At 39.3% G+C, this 22954-nt stretch overlaps 1 protein-coding gene across 1 annotated transcript; it reads right to left on the reverse strand.

Annotated features, from left to right (window-relative positions):
• Nucleotides 1-5637: 5637 nt before the first annotated feature.
• Nucleotides 5638-22453, reverse strand: aif1l (allograft inflammatory factor 1-like). Its single transcript, XM_059358208.1, has 6 exons — nt 22327-22453; nt 22090-22151; nt 19597-19663; nt 13003-13044; nt 10921-11083; nt 5638-7240 (listed from the first exon to the last, which is right to left on the reverse strand). Exons 1-6 carry the CDS (start codon nt 22343-22345, stop codon nt 7153-7155), a joined length of 441 nt encoding a protein of 146 aa, XP_059214191.1. The 5' UTR covers nt 22346-22453; the 3' UTR covers nt 5638-7152.
• Between the last annotated feature and the right edge of the window lie 501 nt (nt 22454-22954).

Here is a 22954-nt window from a genome sequence, read left to right on the forward strand (position 1 = left end):
TATTTATAAATGATAAGTAACTTATTACGCTACATTGTAGGCCAACTAAACTAACATTAGACACAAAGTATAGACACACTGTTCTGTGTCTTATTTGCTCTCACAAATCACATTTCTTGTCTTTTTCTTGATTTAATTGTTCTTTTGATTTATGTTAAGGTTAAGTCACACAACTATGCATATGTCTTTTCGTCTCAGTGTGTTCACTGTGTAATTCCTTTCCCCTATAATATTGGATTATTGTAACCTGATAGGTAGTTTTAGGCTCTTATTTATTAGTTGGAGATACATTTTGTCATATTAACTGTTCCATTTTGGAAGCCATTCAAGGGTTGGAAAGACAAATGAGACTGAACATTTGGTAGGATTAAGAAAAAGTGAGGACATTCACTGTCATCTGCCTCCAAAGACTGAGATTTGCACTGCTTCAGTATTCATGGGAACATTATCTGAAGACAGTTATGGTTATTAAAGTTATTACATGGCATTAAAAGCCTGAATCAAAGTATCTATTCATGATATAATGTTGCTGGTTGAGATCTACATGACATTACTATAAAGTTGTTTTTCAGCCTACTGAATTGAAATTCAATTGAATGTTTTACTGATTTTACTCAACAACTTCTCTGATTTTTTTATTTCTTTCTTGATTTTGAACACCAGCCCTTTACTGTATATCATGACCAGGAGGACTGAGAATGAGACACGTTATGAATAACAATGAGCTTGTCTGGTTGTGATGTGTGAGCTGCTCAGTGACAATGATGGATGACCAAACACCACTAAAGCATCTCAAATCATGCCCCAAAGCACAGCTTATTGTATTTCAAGGAATATCCAAAATAACTGCATACATCATTATTTATTTTATGCAAACCCAAAAGTACAGGCAGAACAAATACTGGATTTACTTTTTCCAGTGAGTGATTATTAAAGAAAGGACGGCTGGTGAACAGTTACCATGACTCCCCAGAGAGGTCTGCTAGGAATTAACAGTTAGTACCAATGACAATGACACTTGGTGTGCATTTGTGTGTGTGTGTGTGTGTGTGTGTGTGTGTGTGTGCGTGCGCGCACGTGTGTGTGTGTGTGTGTGTGTGTATGTGTGTGTGTTTGTGTGTGTGTGTGTGTGTGTGTGTGTGTGCGTGCCTGCTGTTCTCTCCATATGTGTTTAGAAATTAAAGAATTCTGTGGATTTAAAGTTTTATACATACAGTAGTTTCCCCATTTTAGTACACAAGAAGTTAACTAAACTCTCAAGCAGTACATTACTGTTTCATCAGGTATGTTAAGTTTATTTCATATTTATCAGGTGAATATTTGAGAATTAAGAGCCAGTAAATGTCTGTCCATAAATACGACTCTACTTCTTCACAGCTCTAATCAGAAACCTACAGATGTGATCACCAAAGTCATCTCCGTGGAGACACCTTGTGGTTACTTGTCAGTCTTGCAGGTGTAATTTGTCAGTTGAGGTTCTGGTCAGCTCGTCTTCTTAGATGTGACAAAGAGGGTAAGCTTCTCAAGATGAGGAGAGGTGTTCTTTCACAGTAAATCCAAGGTTTGCATATTTAATGTGACTGTATATGATCTGCAAAATATTCTTAAACAGGGGTTTTTGCATTTATTTTAGGAAGTAGGTCAAAGGTTAAAAGGATGTTGCACTTCGAAGAGGTTGAAAAGTCATTCAAAACTTTGCAGTAGCTCACTCAGAAAGAGGTCAACTCCACTTTAACAACTACTCATACAAAATAGATCATGTGTGCCACAAAAAAAGCCTCATAATTTGACTAATTCAGCCATGAGAAGTGCAACAAGATTACAGACTTGGATTTGTCTATGTGATGATTACAGGTCTGATGCAGCCATCATATTGGGAATAATAAGCACTAAATGTTAGAGATAATTTGTTCAAATCATGTAGAGTGATGACAGGAAATAAACCAACATATACTCTTTAGGTGACATGAATAAATAATGTCATGTGGGTGGTAGAAACACACACACACACACACACACACACACACACACACACACACACACATATATATATATATATATATAATTAGTATTCCTAACAATTTGCTTGGGATACAGTGTACTTGTTAGAGTAATCACTCTGCTGTTTCAGTACCTCAGCAGCTCAGAAAACAAAGCTTTGCTGCAGCTGCTATATTTCCCATAATAGAACACAATAGCGTCTCCTCACTGCCTCCTGAATGCCCATTTCCTTCAAACTCAACACCTTCATTTATGAGGCTTCTTTAAAAAATAAAGTTCTTGGCTGAAGCTGAGATAAGCTTAATGAAGTCATCAAGGTTGTTAATTCAGTAAGTGGAATGTGCCCTTCAGAACCAAACTGGAACTGAACTTCATGTGTAAAGTTGGTGGCGTACCAAAAATGACACTCAATTGGACTGTTATATGTTTTTACCACTATAAAAATAAATAAATAAATAATCATTGCTCAGAAGGGATACATTATTTGAACAACAGATTGTGTAGATATATATGGGTTTTGAAAATGGGTCTCACTTATAATTGACATTTTCTTACAGCTGTTGATGATGATCTTAATGATCCCCACAATTAAAAGCTGGATTTCATTAGCACTACCAGTCCATTACATATTTTCTATGTATTATTAGGGCCACGGGGCAATCGCACCGAGCACTATTGTTGTGCTGTGGATTTTTTTCTTCTTCTTCCTCTTCCGGAGGCAATTTCGTCCCGCTACTAGTCCTACAACTCAAAGAGTTGCAGGACAAATTATATATCAAAATGTGCGGTTTGATCGGGATTGGTGGGCTATTACTTTTCTCTACAGAATACGAAATACGAATACGAAATGCCCAAAATTTTGCATTGAAGTGAATGGGACGGCCGAAATAAAATGAGCGAAAAAAGAACAATCATTGGAGATTTTTAAACGTTTACTTCTCCGGCATAATTTCACCTAGAGACTTCATTTAAACTTTAAACAGTAGACACAAGTCTTGTGTATCAGTGTATTAATCCACGTTTCGATAGGTAATATAGTTTTTTATCAATCCCTGTTCAATGACCATGATCATTTTTGGAGAAATTCTGAGATTATAATGGGTGTGTATTGCACGGAATGTTCGTGTCAGTGTGTGACATCATCGCCAGAGTGTAGAGGGAGAGAAAAAACTGTCAAAAAATAAATAAAAACTGCGCTCCAGGCCGCAAATTCCACTCTACAGAAATAATTTATACACAGAAACGTAGGAAAATTTGTCTTCTTATAGTTTGGGCGTAGGATGCACAGATGCGCCACAAACACGCACCAACAGCCTCATTGGCTCCCATATTAAAAATGCAGGAAGATTTCTGAAAAAAAGAGATGTAACCGTTTTTTTTAGATCGCTCTAACAAAGCTACTTTTTCATTTTTCTTAAAAAAAAACCAAACATATGTAGCTGTTCAGGAAGAACGCAGGACAATCAAAGTGAAGTCGGATCAATGATAGGTATTATGGTTTTGCCAAAAATGCTTTCTGTTCGAGGCCAGAAATTCCAGTCTGTCCACCTTTGGCTGCTGTCACTATTCCAGAACATTGGCAGTTGGTGGCAGTTAATTCTGTTGATTGCTCTGTTCTGATTGCCTTTGATCTTTGCTGTGATTACAGTGACAGATACACGCACACACACATGCGCGTAAGCGCGCACACTCCTCCAGATACACATGCTTCAAACACACACACATGTACGCACACACACACACACACACACACACACACACACACACACACACACAGGTATCTTTTTGTGATTTTAATTACACACATCTCATCATAGTGTATACACACCGGCAGTAGCCCCCGTGGCCCTTTCAGAATTTCCCCAGAGGAAATTTTCTAGTTTAATTTGGGCTGTTTTCATTACTAATGTGATCCTTTTAAGGCAGTGCTTTCTTTCATTTCTCTCACTTTCTTCCCACCAGTCAACCACTAGATGGCAGTGTCTGTGTAAGAGAGCAGCATGTGAGCAGAATGATGCTGTGTCCTCAGATGCACCGACGTGTTGCATTCACAGATTCCATGTCAGCCAGCCATCAGTGCAGAATGATACACATTATAAATGCTGGTCTTGACTCAGCAATAGCTAGCAATTAATCAAGATAAATCAAAACACCAGCTGAAGCAGGATGACTGAGGCTGACATAAAAAGGAAAATAAAAATTGCTTGTGAAGAAGAGGAAAAGGAGGAAAATGGTGAAGATATAACACAGAGAGAAGCCTGAATGTGGCAACACTGCATCAGAAAATGCAATGAGACATAATTTCATTCAGTCTGACATGCAATTTACATTTGAGATTTGATAAAAGTAGATGAAACACAACAAGATGCAAAATAAATACAATACCACACAGTTTCTGGGCCGGCTCAGTGAGTGGAAGTGACCAAATTTTACATTTGTTAGGAGGAGATCACATAGAATGGCTTAAATGTGTGCGATTTAGTTAAAGAGATAGTTCAAAGATACAGCAGTTTGGGGGGAATTAAACTGTTTCCCACTTTCCCAGAGTCAGAAGCTACAAAATGTCTTTTAGACTTTTTTTTATGTATCTGGTGTAAGCTGAAGTTATGTCAAACAGCAATATTTAACAAACTTGTCTCAATTATAGTTTCTTTGGGATCAAATAACATAATCATGATGTAGTAGGCATCCAGGAATTTCACAAAACTAAGCAAATAGACTAAAGACCAAATAAGGGTGTGGTGCTTTTCTTCGATCTCCATCTGAGGGGAGTCTGCAGTATAAAGTTGGCCCCAGGTGTCATCATTAGCTGCTTGTTTTATTTTCCTTACGTAAGAATCCTGCTGTCCAACCCTATTATTTCTTTACACTGTGCCTACATAAGCTCTGAGCAGTTTATTTCATGCAAGGGTGATTATGATTTTAATTACAGAGGTGCTTATTATAATCCCACCGGATCGGCCTGTTAGCACGCTTATTAAAGTATTGCTTACACTCTCCCACACCCATGCACTCGCTCTCCCAACACTGATATTGGATATGAATGGCCTTTAAAATGCAGAAAATAAGACAAAATCAAACTGTTTGAACGAGCAGCTTCGGAATTTTTCCATGAAAACATTTTATTGCTCAAGAGAATGTATGAACACAGCTGCATGTACATTAAGCAACATGAAAAGTTAATGAGAAAAAATATGGAATGAAACCAGCATTATTAGATGTCGTCACAGCCAAAGATCCACACACTGTTAATCTCTGCCTGTGAATGAACTGGGAGATGATCATGCAAGAGTGAGAGATTTCTTGATTGCAAAATTGATAATGCATAGCTTTTACCTTTATTTTTATCAGCACTGATAGCCAAAGACATGTTGCAACAAGACAAGAGGTTACAGTAAATAAGATTACTGTATCGTGACTAAATCGCCCACTCATTGTAGTATGTCATCTCCTGCTAGAAACATAATAGTGGAAATGTGATGTGAACAAACACTGGTGCTTACTAGTCAAATAAAAAAAGATATTTAACCACAGTTAAACACTATTTTTTGCTTAATAAATGTGTTATTTTTTCTCCAAAAAGTCAAAATTAGTCAAAAGAGCTCCATTACAGCAATAAACAATTCAAAACTTGGCCAGTGTCAGAAGAATTTTTAATTCCTTTGGTGTCTGCAAGCAATGTGAATCTTAACATTAAAAGATAAGAGAAGATACCTATCAGACTGAAAACAAAATAACATAATAGATTAAAACACGTTAAGTGGGTTAAGAATACTACAAGTACCAAATTCACAGTAAGTAGCGTGAGTTACAGGAACACTGAGGCACAAATTACAGAATTCACAGGACAATGAACCCAGTTCAACAGAGAGGGAAGGTTAGCAGATTTAAAAAACATGAGGGAAATGAATCAAAGAGAAACTGACATAACACATGTATGCATTGCAAAACAAGCACAGGGTAACCTAGACAGTCAAATCACCCAACAAACCGCTTGCTGGGACATTTAAAAAAAGTAATGGTAAGAAAAGGAGAAAACTACATTTAAAAAATCCCACACTTGTGAACTTCAATCACTCAGAACGTCGTGGAAACACCATATCAATATAATTCAACAAACATCATCAAAACTATCTCACCAAATAACAAATTCACTGTTTTCTGGAATTAGTACGCTGAAGCGACTGCTGAAACTGAACACTTGTGTGCACTCCCTCACTCTACAGTATCTGCATGTTGAGGCACTTGGAAAGAATATGATTGTACTGTGTGTCGTATATTATGTACATTTGTTACGCTTGTGTGCCTGTAAATCACACTCCTTCCAAAATTAACATGTGCTTAACTTTACAGATGTAAAAAACAGAGTCAGATTTGCTGCTTTCCAAGCCCACATACTGAAACTGAAAGTCCCATGGTCAACATGATCTCCTATTCTTCTCTCAACTAGTGAGTGAATGTTAAAAACGCATACAGTCATCTACAAAAAACATGTTTTCAGATCATGAGTTGGCCATGATAACCTAGTTACTGATTCCAGATCAGTATTCTGGCTCTGAGGGATGACGACTTTGACCCAGAGGAAATGGGCTGGGCCTGTAATCTCTGGCACCTGATCTAAAAGCGAGACGCTGACCAAGATTAGTCTGGCAGGAATCCATCCAAGACCACTGAGGACAGTGCAAAAATGTGTTAGAAAAAACTGCTTCTTTTCCTTGTGCTTCTCCAAAAGCAACCTACTCTCGCTTCATTTAAAATGAAACGTGCATCAAAGCAATGCATCCCAAAAACAAATCAAAGCAGGAAAAACAACTTCTGGATGATTTCTGGAGTCTTCCCTTAAAATAGAGTAGATGAACCATGAAACACTTACTACAAAATGTCATGTATCAAGCAGATTACAACTACCAATGCTACATTTCAATTAAAGGAAAAATGAATAATAATATTCACAGTCAAACATCATTTAGTGAGTTGTGGGCTTAGCCTTCCAAATAACAAACACCTTGCACACCGTATATCACAAAATAACATCCTCGAGTACTGGTCCCACACTAATACAACACTCCACATGTTAAGAGAACGACTTTTTTCACGCAACCACCGATGGTCCCTCTGCTGCACTAGCGGCCCTGAGGCTGACATCTACGGTTAAGGCAGGCTAGCAATGTCCCGCTTTGGAGGGGGTCCGTCTGGTTTGCAGGGAGAGCCGTTGGCTTTGTCCTCAAAGATCAAGACTCTGTGGAGAGTGAGAGGGAGAGAGAGGGAGGAATCATTAAATAGCAAAAATGCCAAATATATTGCTTGTGAAAATAAAAAACGTACTGGATTTTTAAGGCCGATACCATAATTTGTGACATAACCAGTGACCAATACCAGTACCTTTAAATACAGATGATGCAGATACCATAGATACTTCATTTGATAACTATTTCTTTCTGCTTCATAAGGTTAACATTCAGTTGTGTAAACATTTGGTTTCACAGTTTTTATTTATTTTTCTTTATTATTTAGTATTGCCATATGTTGTTTTCGTAGCAACAAATAACCCAAAAATAGTAAATTCTCCCCCAAGGTTTGGGTAAAGAAAAGCCTAAAATGGAGGACTGGAGAATTTTCGCTTCTACTTGCTTCAGCAATACATTGGAGTTATTGAGTAGCTTAAAGTGATACCAATACCAATAGTGTACTTCATTGGATAGCTTTTTCTTTTTCACTTTATACGATAATGATCAGTTGTGTAAAATTCTACATGCGGGACATTTTTTTACAGTTTTTATTTCTTTCATAGTATTGCCACAAGTTCAAGTGTTTTGGTAGAAACAAATAACCCAAAAATTGACATTTTTTTCTCTCCCTAGGTTTGGGTAAAGAAAGCCCAAAATGCAGGTATCGTTTAACTGCCAAGACTATTCTATTTGGGTATAGATACTTCACAAATGAGAACTGAGAAAATGGGAACTGTGAAATTTTTGGGATTTTTGCTTGAAAAATTATATAAAATAAATATTAAATTTTCTAACAATCACTTCAAATTAAATGAATGTGAGAGAGAGAGAGAGAAAGACTTGCTTTGAAGGCTTCTGCGTGGCATAAAGAAAGTAAATAGTAAACAAGACGAAAGTCATAAAGAAGTGAACAATACAAGCAGGATGTGTAAGTGAGAAGGGATAATCAGCTCCTGGAGGACTCAGAGAGCCACAGTTACAGTGAGAGTATGAGCTGGCTGAGCGGGCAGTGTAAGGAAAGGAATGAGGGGGAATCACAAAGGGGAGTGAGGGGAATAGTGGTTTAGACCGTACACAGCAGAGTGAGCGATCTGACAGGAGCTATTCAGAGCGAATGCCTGTCTTTAATTTCCTTTTTTGGAAAACTCCACAAAGCTCCACTAAGCTCATAAGGAGCGATGATCCTGACGACGAAACCGGCACTCAGCAACTCAAACTCTGGCACATCTCTCTGACAACCACTCACTCTCACTCCTTTTTCTTCACACTGCTGATAACTGCTGCCCAAAGCTGCATGAAGACGCTCAGATCACCACAAACTACCACTGATGCAACAATGAATCTAACAGCAAGTAGAATACCCTGTTTTTGTGAATAAATTATTCATTACACTTACAAGACTTCTACAATATTTTTTGACCGTCTCCATTAAAACTGTAATAATCACAATGCATTTTTTTCAGCATAATGCCAATGTTAGGCTAATCTGCTGCATACAGACAGAAGAGCTTAATAGATAAAGTAACCAGCTGACTTAATCTTGTTATTGTGTACATGCTAAAGACTGTACGGTCTATGCTACACACTGGATACCTGTTTAATCTGCACAAAGAATGTAATATGCATAAGCATTTACATGAACACAGTGATATTAAGTTAGTAGATAGGACCCCTGTATTTTTTATTCATTTCATGGAAAAAGTGGAAGATTGTTGTGTGTAAAGCCAAACTTTTGCAGTAAAGATCCCTCACAGCTTTCACTTGGTGTTAAAGGCACACTATGCAAGAATGGTCTCACCTTTTGAAAACAGTAAACCTCCTCTCTGGCGAGGACGGCACAATTAAATGAATTGCAATCACAATATGGACTAGTGCAATATCAGGAAGGCAAAATATGTGTCTAAATATCTTCTGAATAACATATTGTGGAGCCGACAAATCTTTGTTTCGTAGAAATCTCCAAAACCACTATTATCAAAACATGTTTTTCCATGAAAATTAGAAAAATTATGGAACAAAATGATCATTCCCTCCAATATCTTGAATCACATCAATCACAAAGCTAGTCAAAACAATGCAATACATAGCTATTTTTTTCCTCCAATGCTGTGTCTCTATTTTTGTAGCTTTGTGTCCAAAGGGTTACGCCCAGAAACGTCCTTGATATAAACAAATGAAAAGAAAAGAAAAAAAAAAGGTGGAGGGCAGGGTCTCTCACCACCACACACTTCTATGGGTCATAAGTGATGATTGAGAGGGAATACCTTTCAGCAAACACTAGTATAAAACATGTAATCTGTAAGTCTTCTGCCATTCAAATCTTCAAATCCGAGTGACTGTGCGTGCTTGTGCACTTTTGTGTTGCACTAATAGAGACTTTGTTCAAAGAGCTTTCACTAACTGGGCCCAAACTGTGGAGCCTGACCTCAATCATTTTCCTCTGATTGTAACTACATCAATTGTTGTCGTGACAAATGCTTTGAATAACACCATTCTGGAGCTCAGTGTACCCTCAACTTCTCCATCCCCACCCCTCTCCTCTCCTCTCCTTTCCTGGAGACAAAAACAGCAGCACACAAGAGAGGCGTTGTAGACCTTTGCTGTTATCACAGAGCAGAGAGCAGTCGTAGTAAACAAGGAAATACTCTATGTAGGTAGATAGACCTATACTCTGTGACTTATGTGTCCTTTCTTACCCGTAATTGGGAATATGTATATACCAGTAGCCAGTAGACACTCAATCAAATGAACTCTCCTTGCCTGTTTATATACATTTGTTAATTCTACACAGTGATTTTAGAAAACAGAGCAACATCATTTATCAATAGCTGATCAAATAAGGAAAAAAATGTTTTAAGTTCTACTATATGTGTCAAAAACAAAATATGATCACTGATGTATCATTCTCCTGGTAGAATTAATTACAAACATCAGCTTTTCCTGGAGTATGGAGATTTATCTTACTAGAAGAGGACAAGTAAGGCCAGGGTGGAAGGAGGTATTTATAAATAGCGGCTGGGGGGATTATGGGATACACTTTCGAAAAATGGTTGAGGGCAAAGGAGGAAAAGTTATGCGTTTTCTCTGCTTGGTGTTTTCAGGATTATGAGGATTTGTCTGCTAAAGGGTCCAGCCAGCTTAGCCCAGCAGAGCTGACATGCAGCAGCCAATACACGCTTTCTCCTGCGGTGTAACCCACTGCAAGGCTGCTTTAAAAGGCTTACACTGGCCGCACTAACCCGTTTTAGAATAGCAGGAAATGTATCACCTTATCCACTAGGGACCATTGAAAAAAACAGACATCTAAAAGAAATAATTCATATTGTGAAAGTCAAATTGGATGACAGAATGTGTCGGTGTTTTTGTCAGTATGGCGTGACTGTCAGTGGTTTAATCAGCCTATAATCAGTTACCTAAGCACATGATCCCAGCTAAAGATAAGGATGGGTTGACTATGGATAGGCTACATAGATGGGTTTTGTTGCCATGGAGATTAACCACTAATGCAGCACTGATGTCACTGCTGTGACATCACTAGTCATCCCCAAACCCCCTGCTGATGGATGAAAGAATTGGCTGACACAGCACATGATTCATATTCTCCCTCTCAGACAATGAACCAGCAGATGGTATAAAGGCTTAACTGACTCTAAATGTCTGTTAATATAAACATGCACAGAGGTTTACTTACAGTTTGAGCACGGCTGAACGCTTGCCCAGCATCATCTTGACAAAGTCCCTGTAGTTGATGGTGTTGCTGCTGCCGCCCGTCACCTCGACAATCATTTTTTTCAACTCCAGGTGTGTCTTGGGCACGCCCAGCTTCTCCATCATCCGCTTCAGACCCATCAGATCTGAGAGAAGGAACAGGTGACAGTCAGATTCATGCTCAGGTGGCAATTTTTACATGTTTTTTAATCAGAGGGTTAATCAGTGTTTCTCACAGAAATGGCACTGTACGGAGACAACATTATCTAAATACGATGAATTAGTGGTGTGTCATTCGTGAATGTTTGGTTCACTTTTAACTAATCTTTTATTTGACTGGGGAGTAATGAGTAGTCTGGGTTAAGGATTCGTTCATTTTCATGCAGTACGTTCCCTCGTCACATGGCAGCTGCATCAGCTCAGTCAGGACGGGAAACAGAAATTATTTGTTTGTGACTCAACTACGCGTCCTCAAGTTTGAGTCTCTAGTTCATTTGTCATGTGAGGGCTTTAGCAGTAGAAATGAGTCCACTTGTTCGCGTCTCATAATAGATCGTTGGGTTTGTGTCCATCATTCATTTGTCACGTGACAGGCAGCTCAGCCACAGGGCTGTGGGCGCCGCACTACTTAAAACAAACGTTATGACTTAAGAAAAATATTGGTTCAAGTTATCGTCCAAGAGTCAGTAAAAACACTCAAACTTCCCAACACTAGTCTTGATGTCTTGTGACTGTCTTAATCATAATAAATAGGTCTTCTGCCTTCCAGAGTTTGAAAAATATAACCAGGGTAATCTCAGTGTGTAAAATCAAATCGAGACTTTTGATCACTTTTTTAATACGACTTCCCCAACTTAATGGAAGTGCGGGCCTTTCGAAAATACTAATTAAAGATAACTCTCAATATTGGCCACCTGGCTTCTATTCTCTTTAACTTTATTACAACTAATGGAGTGTGTGTTGTCCACTGAAGAGCTTTTTATGATAGTAAGTTAAGTTAATTTGCTTCCTGGTCTCAACTCTGGCTTGTAATGGTTTTGGTCCACTAATAAACTTGGTCAGATATCTATATATGAGAGCTGCTCTATCCAAAGTGGGGTGAATGCAGTCTCTCCCAATTGGACCATGTTTCTCTCAGAAAGTCTGCCAATTATCTACAAAGCCTACATGATTTGCTGGACATCATCCTGACAGCCCGCAGTTGAATGATGACATACAGCGATACATGTCATTACTGGTGAGACATTAGGAAATCAGGTGAACTTTATGCATGGGTTTGGTTCAATTGGGCAATTATTTATTGTTATTTCCTGGCAGCTAGTATTGGCCATATTTCATGCTAGAGTTCATGTGCAAGTATCTGGGAAGAAGCTTGAATGTGATTTACCAAAGGTGTTTCTATATCCCATTTAATGCATCAGCTCTTCATTACACAACTAAGAATTTTGCCATTTCCATACAGCTTTTTTTAAGGCGACATTTCAATATGTACATAAATCCACATAAAGATATGTCAATGGAGCACACTTAAGGTGGCTTTGAGCTAAATGCTGCATTTAACATGCTTGCATTATGTGTATTATGTTTACCAAGTGCCTGTATACTGAGGCTGATGTGAATATCATTAGTTTTAGGTATTGGGTTATAAAACTAAAAACAGGACAATTCAAATGCTCATGAAAGCACTAGATGAAAAGAATCCATAAAGTCCGTAAAATTTTCCAAACTGAATTTCCATGCAATCCATTCAATAGTGGCTGACATTGCCATCTGTTTGTCTCAGCCTATAATGTGGTTAAAAATAACAAAAGTTGTCATAAAGGACAATTAGCCGCTTCTTTCATCTGATGTCTGACTCTCACAACACAGTCCGCCTCACATCTGCGTACAGTTTGGTCTCGCTTTACTTACAGGAGACAAACGTGACACATGAGCCGCTGTTCTCACACCGGTCAGACAATACACACAGTATTAATTACTGCTCCCTCATGTCGACACTGCACATGGGTCAGCTGACAGTTGTTATCCGGGGTGCAGTTGTTGTTTTAGTGCTACCATTACTCACCAATCTCATCTTGGTCATTCAGGTCAAACTCTGCATATTTATCTGCAAAACAAACACACACAAGAGGTTATTACTAACAGCTCACACACCACATCCCCGACATCAACACTTTTACAGACACCAATCTCCAGCTCGCATCTTACAGGTCAGCAAAACTGTTGTTAACACACACTTTCCACTGATCTCGCTGTCTTGCAGTCCGCTGAGTGCCGACAGCTGACCTGGCAAAAGGAAAGGCAGCTGATAATGACAGGTGTGTTTTGTGTGTGTGTGTTTCTCTGTCAGCAGAAAGCAGGCAAAGGGCAGCTGAGTGTAGCTGACATCTGAGATGGATTAAAGCGAGTGGGTCAGGAAGTTAAAAGAGAACTTTCAAGAGAAGTTCAAACGGAGCAATCAGGAAGGAAAACAAAGAGGCTTGGGCTGAAAATTGTGAAGCTCGGCAACAGAGTTCTCCCTCACAGTCACTCACTTAGATTAAACCTGATCCTTCCAGCCTCAAAAGGCCACTGATGTTAAGTCAAACAGACCCTGCACTTATATAGCCACTTAGTTTTCTGTTTCAGCTGAATAAAAAGAAACATTTGGAGACTTTTTTGTATCTCTTGTACAATAAACTGGTGTTTTGTCCTCCAATACACCTTATATTTTGAGAAGTAAAGCTATGATGTATTACAGTAAATCATTGAATTAGTGTCACTTATCAAGGCGTATGTTGTTGAGTCGTTGCAGCATAACTTTTTGTCCTGCTCTGGTTCTTTGTGTTCTGCATCAATCTGGACATTTGTTTCAACCTAATTCGCCGATGTCTCTTAAAAGCACCTTTCATAGAGCCGTTTCATACCGGGACATTTACGTCTCTCAAGTGATCCCACCAAATTTCCGCCTCCAGAGGCAGTCACAGAGGCAGAAAATTGGTGGCAAGGTGCAATATTTGACGTTGCACATGACATCTAACAATTACCTCCCACTTGGTCCGACAGCCACCAAATCACTGTTCAACAACTGCGACCACCATCGCTAACTGTGCACAGCTTCCGCTGCTTATTGTAAACAAACAAGCATTGCTAACTGTACACAGAGTGTCCGGTGCTTGTTGTAAACAAGCAGAGGTCGCTAACTGAACACATACTGCTGCAGCACATACACGTTGTACTACTACAGAGCTAATTGTGCACTGTATTAGCACTCTGTTACGCCGGGATTCCACTGGATGCGTAACGACTCCGAAAGGGGTCCGTCCGCAACGGCTGCGTATCTACGCAGTCCGTCAACACACACCGAATCCGTCTGTGTCGGAGCTGTTGCGGACAGCAGAGTCCCTAGGACGCACGAGATCTCGCAAATTCACGCCTAATCAATTGATATAACTGGAAGATAATCAACATCTCCTCGTTAATGACTGGAGACAAATCCAGCGACTCCGTCTTAACGAGCGCTAACGAGGTCGGCCGGCTTGTTAACAAGAGCCTCTTGTTAACAAGCCTTAGTGATCTCTGTTTGTTTACAACAAGCACCGGAGTGAGCGGTGTCAGTGGGGTGAAAAGACGAGTGAAAACCTCTAACCTGTTGATTTTAGGGCTGCAACTAACGACTATTTTAATAGTCGACTAGTCACCGACTATTGAAACGATTAGTCGACTAATCGGATAATTATTTTTTTCTTAAATTTAGCATGAAGTTGCTTTAAATATGTGGCAAATGATAATAAACACAAGAAAGATGGGTACTTAAATGAGAAATGCATCTTTTATTCAACAATTCAGCTGCTGATTCATACAAAAAATAAATAAACCTCTGTCCATTTTTTCAGGACAGGAAAATGTGTTTTATAAAACTGTATTTCTGCTCCATCAAGTGGGTGGAAATGGTTCTGGGTTCTGGATGTAGTCTGGGTTGAACTGGGCTCATCTGTTGGAACCTCATATCACAGACCAGCACCAGTACTGACTCAGTGAGGAGCCTGTTGCTGCACATCTGCTTCTTCTGCAGAAAGGCGCCATGCTGGCTCTCTGCTTCAGACTGCATGCATTTAATTTAAAATACGTTCGTCAGACATAACGTTAAAGCTCTCTTTTAAAGCGAAAAAAAGCGATTATAAACAAAACGTATCGGCTGAATGTTACTTGAATCTTACCGAGGCGAGTCAGACTCCGGTTAAACTGCCTGACGTGCTTTCTATTTAAATGCTCGTGCATCGCCGAGGTGTTGCCGTGATACGCAGGTCTGCTTTGCAAACCTTGCAAGTCATTTTTTTATTGGCCGTATCCAGGCTAAAATGCTCCCAAACTTTCTAAGTTTTGATACGTGTAGCTGTGTTGGACGCCGCAAGCGCGTACGTTACCGCTTGCGCGTACGTTACCGCTTGCGCGTACGTTACCGCTTGCGCTCGGCAGAGATTGTAATGAAGTGAGATGCCGCACTCTGTTGGAAAAACACGTCTGGCGACAATAGTCGACAATGGAATTCATTGTCGACTATTTCTATTATCGATTTTTGTCGACAACGTCGACGAATCGTTGCAGCCCTAGTTGATTTCAGGTCTTCAAGTTATGAAATACGATCCGCTGTGAACTCGAGGTACTTTATTTTGAAAATATACCGGATGTTTTATTTTGCGTCTGTGCACGACTTCCTGTCCCGAATGGTCTGTTCTGTGCTGAATTTATGCGTCGTGCTCCGTCGTCGGACAAAAACAGAAGCTCTGCGTAAATGTTGCGAGGGCTGTCGGATGGCCCTGCGTTGTCGGACTCATTACGCAGCGGATCTGCAGTCGGTGGAATCTCACACATTGATTATAATGGGCGCATAACGGCTCCGACGACGGATCTGCAGCCGTTACGCATCCAGTGGAATCCAGGCGTTACTGTGCAGCGCTGCTGCTGCTCTGTCGCACGTCACAATCATCTCCTCCCACTACCCTTCCACCTTGCTCTGCGATGGAAGACTGCACTATGAAAAGGGTAGAATATCACACCTTCGCGGGATCACCAGGAATGCCCCAAGGCGAAAAGCCGGCACAGGACTTTCTGGCAATATATAGCGGGACATTTGCCGGATGGCACTATTAAAGGGGCTAAACAGACACCCTCGGGTACGCAAGTAAATGCAACAACACATGTGCAGCGTTGTCTGGTTGTGGTGTTGACCATAACAGCAATATTTAAAAATTACTAATACAGCAAATATTAAAAATGTAATTCTTGGGGTGCAAATTTTGCGGTTTGCTATCCCTAGTGTAACATGTTAGAAAGAGTATTTTATATATTTGAGATTTCAATTAACCAGCAGGAAGTAGCCTAAAGCAAAGTATACTGTTTTTACTTGTCACTAGCTTTTGTTAGCTAGTTATTAGCACATGAAATGTAGCTTGATGGAGCATGCCAATTGGAGTTTAATTTATTGGTTTTTATTCCTTTTTTTGTGTTTGTAAAACATTTATTTTTTAAGTTTGCTGTCCACTTTAAACCCTAATCACAGCCAACACTGTCAGCCCAAATTTTCATAGCACCTCTTCCTATAAGCTAACTTGCCAACTAGCTAACTCACTTCATGGCACATTTCATAAATACTTTTTATCCCTTTTAATAACATTATTCCCCATGAATTCCTGTTAATTTCCATGGAACATTTCCACCTTCAAACAAAACATTTGCAACCCTAGTTTTCACCACAGTTAGTTATGTAATTTTAAGGCAAGATTTGGTTTGTAAAAGTTGACAACCTGTCATGCTGTCATGGTGCATTAGTCTGAACAATGATTAAAAGAAGGGGAAGGATTTGACAATATGTGACTGTGGGGGCTTCTCAGCTGATGATTCAAATCATCAACCTTTAGGCAGTCCTTGTAAACATTAACTACTTCTTATTCACTTATAAAATCTCATTATTGAAATGCTACCGCAGTGGCTGCTGCTATGAAAAACCAAAAGCAGACATTTTTCCCGCTTCTTCCTAAATTTCACTATTCTCTTTTGTCCAGAATACCACTTTACTCAGATTACACTCGCTATTTATGTCCCACACTGGGAGCTCTGTGTGGGAGTGTGTTGGGGGGAAAGAGAGAGAGGGCTGTGTTAACTGTGTGAAGCCAGGGGGAGAGGGACAGGACAATGCTAACCCTGTTCGTAAACTCTGCCAAGGGGGCCTCCACACACACAGACACACAGAGCAGTTCTTGAGTGGGCCACTTGTCGTAGAGCAGCCTGTTGATCATCTGCAGCCACAAAAAAATGGCTCAGCTGAACAGAACTGTCTTTAGTGTGTATCCTCCTGACCTACATTCCTTCTGCAGCGGATGTGACAGTGCCATCAGCTTAAAAAACAGCCCTTTTCTGCCATAATTATGCTTTTGTCTGCTTCTCTTTGATGCTCATAAAGAAGTCTGTGATTTAAGATTGGCTAAAATTGGGCTGTTTGATGGTGAGTTTAACTACTTAACAATTTGTTATCATTTGAAGGGGCTTTTACATGGTACAAAAAAACAAACCATGCTGATAAGAGTTGAAACAGATGATGACTTCCCCTGCCGAAGCCCAGCCAACAGATACACAAGGAATTTTCCCACACTTATAAAAGACGCTGACCCGAAGGGAAGATAAAAGCTTCAGTGGAGGCATCTGTTTATTCTAATAACAACTTAATTTCCGTTCTCCTTTCTATCGGTCCATAGACTAAAAGAAAATCTGTGTAAGATCTTGCAATAACTAAATGATGCAACCTCAAGGTAAATTATAATCTTCTGATGTTTAGAAATCTTCATATTGTATGACAGAATGATTTTGGCACATTTGGCAACTACAACCAGGCTGAAAAAAAAAAAAAAAACCCAAAACAAAGTATAAAACATAGGAAGCAACACGTGATGGAACATACCAACATTTCTAAAGAGGTCTCCTTTTGTTTGTAGATGCAGAGGCTTTAGCACTTTCAGTGCTTTTTAGCACTGAAACTTTTCCACACCAAAAAAGTCTAAATATCAAACAAATGCCAAAGAAGCTGGTGAGTGACTTTAAACTGGTTTAAACTCTTGTGGGTTTAAGTGTCCATAATAATAAGAGCTGGAACTTTGACACAGACCGAATTGCTTCAAAAACAATGAGTATTGAAGAATGATTTGTTATTCAATACCACATTTCAATAAGGAGTAAATCTCATAAGAGTTATTGAGGCAATAGGCATGCAGCAAGCTACTAACGTTTGCGATTGGCTGTTTAATGTTACACAATGTAGAGGCATGCAGGGGTAAGACTATGTTATGCACAGAGACAGAGAGGGTGTGTGTGTGTGTGTGTGGTTGTGTTTTGAGAGGCTTGAACGCAGCGCATGTCGCATAGAAGCTGAAAAAAAAAAAAAAAAAAAAAGGTTTGTACCCTAACAAGGTTCACGTACCAGTGTCATAAATGTTTCTAACAAAGTTTTCTTACATGAAATAGGATATAGGAATGTTTATTTTGGGTGTGAAGTATTCCTTTATAAACCACTGAAATATAGAACTTGCCTAATTTAGTTTGATTACAAGGTTAGCAGCAGTCATTTCTGTTCTGCTGGTATGCCCGAATGCAGCCTTAATAAGAGTAATACTACATTTTGTAAAAATGTAATAATTGGATCTCCTTATTTCGGGTTAGTTGTGGCACCTCCACTATGAAACGCAGCGGGAAACCTTGTGTCTCAGTAAAATGATAGTTCACAACTTTTAATTTATCTCCAAACTATTCAGTTTTGACAAACATGATCACTCATCAGTCACTTCATAGCAAATAAACCGAAGAAAAATTTTATTTGATAAACAAATTATACAAAAATGAATTTTCAATATGTCGGCTGAACGTTAAAGTAGGGCATTATTAAGATTCTTTTGGTCCTGAGAAGCGCTGATGTGATCTGGTTGGTAGTTAAAACGAGCGCAGTGTTTAGCTCCTGCCCTCTGGGTCACTGGGACAGTATGAAAACTGGGGAAAGATAGAAAAAAAACCCAGCGATCCTCTGAAGACATGGGTGTCGGGTCCCCTTTCTGTTTATACATTACTGCTCCATTTCCTCCAGCAAGCATAGATTTAAAGTAGGACGCTGGAGCATGTTTCTCATTTCAAGACATATGCCCTCGATTTGAATAAACAGCCTGGTGTTATTCTGTCTGGAAGATTGCGGATAAAACGCTCAAATTATCAGGAAAAACCCTCTGCATGCATTCAGAGCATACATGTGTAAAATCAGAGCCACGGGGAGGAGTTCACTTGCAAATCATGCAATTTTATTCCCGTAATTAGCTCCGAGTGATTTGTTCTATTCCCAGGAGCTATGGGTTTACCCTGCAAAGTTCTGAATATTGTATCAACAAGCGGAGGAACGCCCCAGCACATTCCTCCAAGGCCACGGAGGACTTGGCCCTGCAAACCTCTTAGAAATCTCAGCAGTCTGTCTTTCCCACAGAGAAAAACAAAATGCTAAAGACTTGTGTGTGTGGGGGGACTGCCAACAAATAAACAAATACCAAAGCTAAAACAAAAGCCAGGGGGAAGAAAGGGAACACACCCTCACAAAGACATACTTGCAGATACTGAAACCACTGAGGGGCGTGCCTGATTTGCTTACTTTTAAGACCTTCCAATTTTTCCGGCAGGTCCTCTTCATCCCTGTATTTCTGGTCTTCCATGTATTCCTGAGGAGGAGGAAGAAGAGGGGGGGGAACAAATCAAGAAAAAACATGTTTTACAAGTTTGACTGAAACCCCTAAAATCAGCTTTGAAACTTTGCTAAGGAAGCGCGTTATACAATAAACTCAAAAGGGAAAGAAGCCCACACTAAAATTAGAGCATTACGTGCATTAATCTTTTTTGTCAAATGTGTCAAAACTTCCAGCTTGAGAGTTATGACTCACAATCCTAAGATGTTCTTCCAGCCGCATTGTCATTACTTATCGCTGTGTTCATTAAGTGGAACATCTCACAAGGGTGTAAAGGAAAGAGCCCGAAGGGTGCTATTCTAATGAAATTTTAATGACGCAATCTGCCATGTGGGAGTCAGCTTCAATCCACACGGAGACAGAGAGTGAGGCTGTTCTCTGCATTGACCTCTACGTGGCTGTTAGACTCGTAATTAAGGGTGAAGAGGATAAACACCACAGCTGGATGTTTATCAGGGGCGCCTGACTCAGCCGTGCTGAATCACTGCTGCAAACCCCCACACCCACTCAGGAATGTCCTCTCACACTCACAGTGTATCTCACAAGCATGCAAGTGTATTTGAACAAGTGCAGCGCTGCTAGTTTTATCTCTGCACAGATAAGTTTCACAATGTAGAGGTCAAATATAGAGTTTACTGTGCCTCCACCAGTTGCAGGTTCAGATTGTGGAAGTATTTTAGGGCTGCAACAACAAGGGTTGCACAATATATTGTTTTTTTTTATCGTCACAGTGTCAACATGGTGATAAGCACATCCTAAAAGACTGCCATATTGCACTAAAGGATTATTTGAGTTGGTTGAAAAGAAGTATCAGCAGAAAACTGAGCTCTAGAATAACAATATTTTTCTTTCATTGGTGCCTTTTGTGTTCAGTTCAATGTCCCATTTGGTCAATAAAAGAATGTTGGAAATATTTTCCTTTAATTTTGCTGATTTGAGCGGAATGCTGAAAGGCAAAACTGAGTCTACTCTTAATATCTGCTTATTTATTGCATATTTTCCTCATATCGTACAGCCTTAGCTGCAACCAACATGTCCTTTCATTATTAAATTTATCTGCAAATTGTTTTGATCAATGAATTGGTCCATAGAATGACAGAAAATTGTGAGAAACATCCATCTTTTAATTATTTAGAAGCCAAGCTGACATCTAAGATCTATTTATAGTTGATCATTTATTTTTATTTATTACTTTTCTATGATTGGTGTAATTGTGTGTGTGTGTGTGAATATATATATATATATATATATATATATATATACATATATAAATAATCATATCAAATAAGTAAACTTGAACTTAAACACTGTTAAAATATACGTTTTTTTTTTAAAGTTCAATAAATGTATGTTTCCACAGTCAACCAGTAAAAGCATTAAATAATTGTGATCTAAATATTGACCAAAAATAATCATGGTTACGATTGTTGGCCTAATCGAGCAGCTCCTTAGAGCCCAAGTTGACATCTTAAAGTGTTTTGTTTTATCAGACTAGAAAGAATTATGTTTAACATGGAAAATAAAATAAAAAATAACCTGTTTAGAAGCTGGAACTAGTGGATTTCGGGGATTTTCCCATTTACTAGATTACATTTTATAACTGAATAACCAAACGAGTTAAATATGAGTGCTAGGATTAAAAGTGTATTCCTACAGGATGCACTTGTGCAAAAAGCACCAATATGACTTAATGGATGTCAGTGTAAAAAACCCCAGAATTTAATCACAGCACAACGGTTATTTTTAGATATCCTCTTGGGGAATTATGGATCAATTCTCTTAATGAACAAATGAGGGATATCAAAAAGCCAGATTAATCTCTGTGAAGGAACCGAGAGTGTTTGCACAGAAATGTGACAGGCGCTCCCGGCTGCCCTCTTGCCGCGACCTGGATTTCAATGTGATGACATCCAGGCACGTAAAAGGAGGGAAACAGAGATTATACAGACATTCAGTTAATCTGAGTCCTGATGGGGGACAAAGAGACACCTGTTATCGTGTCGAAACACCGGGCAGGGGAGCCACAAAATATGCCTCAAACACGCGGACAAACAGATCGATATGATCGGGGTCAGAAGGGAAATACTCGTGTGTGTGTGTGTGTGTGTGTGTGTGTGTGTGTGTGTGTGTGTGTGTGTGTGTGACAGCATGCAGCCATTCAACAAGTGCCACCAGACTGCAGGGGGAAATCAATAAAATGCATCAACACTATCTCTGTGGTCAGCTCCAATAAATGCGTGCTGCATTCAGGGGATTCATTATTTAACAGCACCACTGGGACAGTTCAGGCTAACCGCCTTGAATCATCATCATTGTGTTCACAAACAAGGCCAATGCCAAGTCAAGTGTATGCGTGGCTCATTAAATTCAAATTCCCCCGAGGTGCTGTTAGAGATGCGTACCTTGTTTATTTCTTCCAATTTCGACCGCTGCTGCTCCTTTAACAGTCCAAAGGCTTTCCCTCCTGCAAAAAGACAATCACGTTAATTTAATAGCGAGGCTAGTTAATGCCGACACAAGCTTAGCTCGCTGCGGGTCGGCCTGCTGATGCTCTATTGTAAAGACTCAAAGCTTAAGCGAGCCACTGATGCCCTGAGAAATTAAGACAAAGCACTTCGCTGCCGGTGTTTATATGTTACCTTGTACATTTGAAGGCATCCCGGAATTTATCTGTGGGGGACTAAATCCAGAAAAATTGAAAATATCCAAGCCAGAAGGCTGCCGCAACTGTCCGCCGGGGCGATACTCCTGCTCTCCGTTAGAGATTGGGCTCAGTGGGCCACTAGGTACCGGTGTGTCAAGGCGGACGTAATTGGATGAGACACATCCGGTCAAGCTTTTCAAAATAAATAATTTGACCCTTTCACACAAGTACCAACATTATGTGCCTGATTCCAAAGAATTTGCTAAAGAATTTGCTAAATTATGCCATAGGCCATATTCAATATTTTTTTTTTTACAAAGAGTATATACTTGTTCACATATTGATACTGATACTGATTAGCTTTGTCTTTGAAGATTTATACACTCTTTTTATTTATTAGAATAGTTTTACTTGAGTAAAAGTGACAAAAAGTACAAAAGTATTAGCATAACAAGAATAGGCTACTTCAAGTACCAAAAATAAAATAACTCATTATATAGAATGGCCTATTTCAGAATAAAATTATATTTGTAGATGTATTATATAATTGTTTTATAGTTATCAATATTGCAGCTAATAAAGGTGAGGTCATTCCGATTATCATATCAAATATTTTATTTTTT

This window comes from Centropristis striata, chromosome 19 (assembly GCF_030273125.1).
Source record: "Centropristis striata isolate RG_2023a ecotype Rhode Island chromosome 19, C.striata_1.0, whole genome shotgun sequence".
Classification (NCBI taxonomy): Eukaryota; Metazoa; Chordata; class Actinopteri; order Perciformes; family Serranidae; genus Centropristis; species Centropristis striata.

Bases quoted from the DNA above. Each gene is read 5' to 3' on its own strand.
- aif1l (XM_059358208.1), bottom strand. The intron at 13,045-19,596 runs GTAAGCAAATCA...TTTGTTTTGCAG, and splicing joins AAAATTGGAAGGTCTTAAAA to ATAAATATGCAGAGTTTGAC. The intron at 7,241-10,920 runs GTAAGTAAACCT...CACTCTCCACAG, and splicing joins CGTTCAGCCGTGCTCAAACT to AGTCTTGATCTTTGAGGACA.